This window comes from Caenorhabditis briggsae (genome assembly GCF_000004555.2).
Source record: "Caenorhabditis briggsae AF16 supercontig from assembly CB4, cb25.NA_248, whole genome shotgun sequence".
In the NCBI taxonomy this organism is placed as follows: domain Eukaryota; kingdom Metazoa; phylum Nematoda; class Chromadorea; order Rhabditida; family Rhabditidae; genus Caenorhabditis; species Caenorhabditis briggsae.
Genome location: NW_025543349.1, coordinates 3,619 through 8,850, shown reverse-complemented (window position 1 = coordinate 8,850; position 5,232 = coordinate 3,619). Strand labels below are relative to the sequence as shown.

Genomic DNA, 5,232 nt, shown 5'->3' with positions numbered 1-5,232 from the left:
GAAACAAGAAAATTTAAACTGAAGGGGAATCTCGATCTCGAAACATCTTTGAATCTCAGATCGTAGCGCATCCCCGTTGTTATCAGCCCAATATCATATCCTCCTGGAAATGGCTCCCGGACATTTCGTAGCCGGACATTTCGTACGCGANAATTTTCCGCAAAGATCTGATACCCAGAAGATACGGATCTTCCGAAAAATGCTTCGTGTTTCCTGTGTGACACCCCTGTCCCTTTTCTTATTCCTTTTCCTCTTCTTCTTTCTTCTCTTCTAAATTTTCCCGATGAAGTACATTCGATTCACAAATCCACATGTTCTTTTTCTTCTTCTTGTTTCTGCCGAGCTCACTTTATTCGTTTTTCGGCTCATTTTTATTGGAAAGGTAAACAATTTCAATAGTTTTCATGGCAACTTAGAAAGTGGCGACCCAGTTTTTGGAATGCTAAATTTTTGAAAATTCAAATTCAAAAAATTTTAGCCTCCATCGTCAGTCCGAGAAGCTCGAGAATGCCTTCATCTCCAGACAAATACCCAAGAAAGTGATGATCAATTTTTCCAGAGGGTACTGTAGAGCATCGTTGCATATCCTCAATTTTCAAAAAGAATTCAGATGTGGCCATCACTTCATCAAGTGGTGGATAAGTGTTCGTATCGACACTTTCGAGAACGAATCAAGGTGATTGGCTCGGCAAAACATTCAATTTTATGGCTGAATTGGCTTGTTGATGTGAGTCTCAGAGTACTATATTTTCTCAAGTAGAAGCCCAAAAACCTTCAACTTTGAGCCAATTTATCTCATTCCCTATAGGTATCAGAAAGTAGTCAACTGACAAAATGCTTATCATAATATTACAAATATTTTGTCAGTTGACAACTTTTTGATATCTTTCACAGGTTTCGCGATATACAGGCTCAAAGTTGACGGGCTTTGTGGTCTTCTATCATTCAAAATCTCAGAATCTCAGAATTTCAGAATCTCAGAATCTCAGAATCTCAGAATTTCAGAATCTCAGAATCTCAAAATTTCAGAATCTCAAAATCTCAGAATCTCAAAATTTCAGAATCTCAAAATCTCAGAATTTCAGAATCTCAAAATCTCAGAATTTCAGAATCTCAGAATTTCAGAATTTCAGAATCTCAGAATCTCAGAATCTCCTTTAACGTTATTCTTTCGAAGTCTATTTTTTTCAATTCCAGCAAAATGAGCATCAATGCAACGCTATCTTTGTGCATAATTCGAAAAGTGTCGCAATGGAACGAGAGCTGAAGCGATATACCAGAAAATGTGTGATTTATTCGTTGAGTGACAAGCATACGGTATATACGGTAGTAATGTTTCAATCTCAATCTCAATTTTCAGGAGATCGCCCGTTACCAAGATCCTCGATACAGTGTGCTCACCTTAAAACAAAATGTGAGCTCTAGAGCAAGACATCTAGGGTGGGGAGTTGATCATTGTGAGTTATCCTACAGGCATCGGGGTACACAGAAAAACATTTTTTAGATGCCCGAGATGCGGATTCTGTTGATTTGGCCTATTTTACTGTTGTTCAAGTCCATAAACTTCGTTATGACTCTATCAATATCTTCTACGACGGAAGTCAACACATCAAATCGTTATTCACAAAGTCGCCATTCGATGATGCTAACTTGGCAACGTGCCAGGTAATTCTTTCTCAAAAAATCAGCGGAAATCGAAGAAGAATTTGCAGTTCAATATAATTTACAATCGCCCGANAGGCCGTCTGGCTCGTCGTGATTTCCGTTACAACTGGAAACGTCTTCTCTACGATCGTCGTTACTTGGTAGCTGGTGTTCGAAAAGTCAGAGGATCAGATGACGCTTTGGCCATTCTACTTTTGAATATTAGNTGAACCTTATTGTTGGGCTAAATACATCAGTAATCAGCCATTCGTTGCGAAGAACGTCTGAACTTTTTTTAAATGTTATTTGTTTAGATAGGAATAAAATAATTTCTCTGGTTTTTATTTATTTTTTTATTGATTAGGGGAGCATCAGAAATTTCAGCTTTGAAGTTTTATTGAACCAAAAAAACATTACTGATAAATTTATATACCCAGAAAGCAATTTGAATGAATTCTTATAGTAAAAGTCGTTTTGAAATTCACTAGATGAACAACCTCATAAAATACAAGGAAAATGAAAAAATAATCAAGGAATGTAACAATAATTTTACATAACATCTCGGCATGAAACCGCATCAGGCATGCATCTTTTATGCTCCTAGCAAAATCTACTCATCACCGTTTGGAAAACGATCCAGATACCTAGCTAATGTGTTCGTGGTTCGAGTTTCAAACAATATTAAGAGTGCAACCAAACCAATGACAAACGATGTACAAATTATGGTTAGGAAAATGATTCTGAAGGTTTTTCCGTTATAATCAGATATCAAACATACTTCGCAGCATTCGGGACAATCGGAGCAACAATTATTTTCATAGAGTACTGTACAGCATACTTGTAACGAGCCGGGCTTTTTTCGGAATTTCGGAGGCATGGCCCGGCACGGCCCGAGCCCGGCCCGGCCCGGCGGGCCTTTCATTCCACAAGTTTTGAAATTTTCAAAAAACACATAAGGGGGGACCCTTATGTGATTTTTTTTCGATCAAAAAATTTTTTTGATATTTTTTGATCAAACAGACAAACAATCCAAAAAGCACAAAAAAATATAGAAAATTGTATTGAGAGCTCAAAATTCGGTTCAAAATGACAAAATTTTTGCTACCGGGTCTTCCGGGCCGGGCCCGGGCCTCAAAATTTTCCTCAGGCCCGGGCTTTGGCGGGCCGGCCCGGAATTTTACAAGTATGCTGTACAGTTTTTATCCGTCTGAAAAAAACCATTTGTATTCAGTGTAGATTAAAACTCCATTTACCCATGTATATCTGAAGTAGCTGTTATGATAATACCATCTGAAATCAGCACAAATTTCTTCACTTTCCAAATTCTTCTCTTCAATTTTCGAAGGTGTCTTCGTCTCTCCATAAACACGAACCAAGTGAACACAAGTCATTTTTGTGTCCCCATAATTTTCACGGAATCGAAATTGGACTTTTCCAATCGAAGGAACATCCAGATGAGTAGAAATGTTGCACATCTGTTCATTTGAATCATATTGGCTCTATTCACAATTGGATACTAATGGTTCCCATTTTTCGCAGTAAAAGTCAAGACAAGCCTGAACAATATTCTGATAAACTTAAACCGGAAAAGTCAACTCACCACTACATCATATGTTTTGGGAGACCCATTCGGAATTATTCTATGCCATTTAGAATGTTGATATGATACAGAAATTGATTTGATATACTTGGCCAAATTGATAGTGAGTACTGGATTCTCCGCATTTGTACACCACGCTTTATCGGATGGTGATTGAAGACGATCAAGTAAAACAAGATTAGTTTGATCATATCCAGTTATTGGATTCAAACTTGAACTGGAAGAATGAGCAATGTCCACAGATGCTCCCTTTATAAAATCAGCTGCATTTAATCTGAATTGTTCTTTGGGGATAGGAATTTTGAGATCACTCTCCTCAGTTTTAGATATGGATCGGTTTATTTGCGGAATGATGATTGGCCCCACTTTGTCTGATGAATCTTGTGTTGGAAATTTAATATTCTTGAGTGCATCAGCAATTGTACCCTCAAACTGGTTTATTTCTTGATTTGATTTTAGAAAAACTAGCGAATCTAATTTTCTTTCCATAGTACCAATTTGAGACTGCATTGATTTAACCTACATACAATAATTATTCAAATGAGAATATCAATTCACAATTTACCATTTCCAAAACCCGCTCGTTCTGATTAGATATAGTTTGAAACCTGGAGAGAATCATAATCAGAGATATTACAAAGAAGATTTCCAAAATCATATACTGACGAATGCGAGTGTTAAACCACTGATGACTGGGAAATATTTCTAAGTTTTCAATTTGTTTTTGAACACCTACCATATTCTTGTTTTTGTGTTCGTTTCTTCAATATCAGTGACTTGACTACTGTAGTTAAGCGCGCTGAGTATTGACGCGCATGCTAAAAAATGAATTACTGAGTCGCTACACAGCGAAATTGCGACCAAAAATGAAAAGAGCGCGAAAAAATTTATTTCGAAAAACGTTCCGGAGAATTCACCGTGCAGCAGGAATACACCTTCTTCAAACATTTTCATTGGCGATCGCGCCTTTCAATAGAGCGCTTTTGCATAGCTAGTCTTTTGAATTAAATATCTCGCTTCCTAGAAAAACTATTCCAAAATAGTCAACTAAAAAAATGTTCCTCATAAAATTATCCACATTTTTTCAGGTCTTTTTGGTATCTTTCATAGGAACATAGATAAGGTGCAAAGTTGTGGGGTCCCTCTCTCCTTCCTGGAGCGGAGACGACTCGGCAGACTGTCACACTTTAACCTCACAAGGGAAGGTTTTTTAGACAACGATTGAGAATTTGCTCAAAATTTGAATACTTATAGTTTAAGACATGCTCTATACGATGACGAAAAAATTTTTAGCCCATTCTCACTCCCAGGCCGAAAAACTTTGTCTGAAAATTTGGGCCGATTTCGGTGCGCTGGGGATTTCAACTTCCCCTCCCTCCTCTACCAATTCCGCGTGAGAGGAAAATATCGGTTGTGTAGTGTTGTGGTAAAAGGAGGCTTCACAGGTCCTGGGCGATGATGCGCATAAAGGACCCGATCCATATGCGATCCTCTAGAAGTCCGTTTGACACATATCGCGAACAATGAGCTGCGATGAGTCTCATATGTGTGTGATGCGGGAGAGGCTGAATCGAGTGTTCCGAATGCGCGCGTATCCTAGATGGATTCTAGGTGGGTGGGCGATGTGTGCGATATGGGTCTGATACGGTAGGCCGACTACAACACTCCGAAATCCCGGATGCGCGCATTGTTTACCGTAAATCCACACCGGCAACTTTGTCAATTTTTCGTCAATTCGAGCCTACATTTCTGGTTTTTCGATTATTACTTCGATGTTTTTTGTGAAAAAGAGTTATGGCAGACTAAAAAATCGCTGAATTCTTGCAGAAACATGTCTTTCACTCGTTAATTGCTATGTTTTTCGCCAAAATAGGTGATATTGAGATTTTTTTATTTCACTTTGTAGTTATTGTAAAAATCGTATTTTCAGGTGGAGTAAAAGGTAAGTTGGTAAGTATACAATAATTACAAAGTGTAAATTATAAAAA

General features: G+C 37.9%; 2 protein-coding genes across 2 annotated transcripts; one reads left to right on the top strand and one right to left on the bottom strand.

Annotated features, from left to right (window-relative positions):
• Positions 1-283: 283 nt before the first annotated feature.
• Positions 284-1,874, top strand: CBG24884 (the record flags this gene model as incomplete). The annotated part of the gene is made up of 6 exons (XM_002648520.2): positions 284-382; positions 611-727; positions 1,198-1,317; positions 1,361-1,457; positions 1,505-1,665; positions 1,713-1,874. The coding sequence occupies 6 exons, from the start codon at positions 284-286 to the stop codon at positions 1,872-1,874; spliced, it is 756 nt and encodes a 251-aa protein (XP_002648566.2).
• Positions 1,875-2,412: 538 nt separating this feature from the next.
• CBG24883 lies at positions 2,413-4,192 on the bottom strand (the record flags this gene model as incomplete). The annotated part of the gene is made up of 4 exons (XM_002648519.1): positions 2,413-2,559; positions 3,245-3,763; positions 3,810-3,936; positions 3,981-4,192. 4 exons carry the CDS (start codon positions 4,190-4,192, stop codon positions 2,413-2,415), a joined length of 1,005 nt encoding a protein of 334 aa, XP_002648565.1.
• Positions 4,193-5,232: the final 1,040 nt, after the last annotated feature.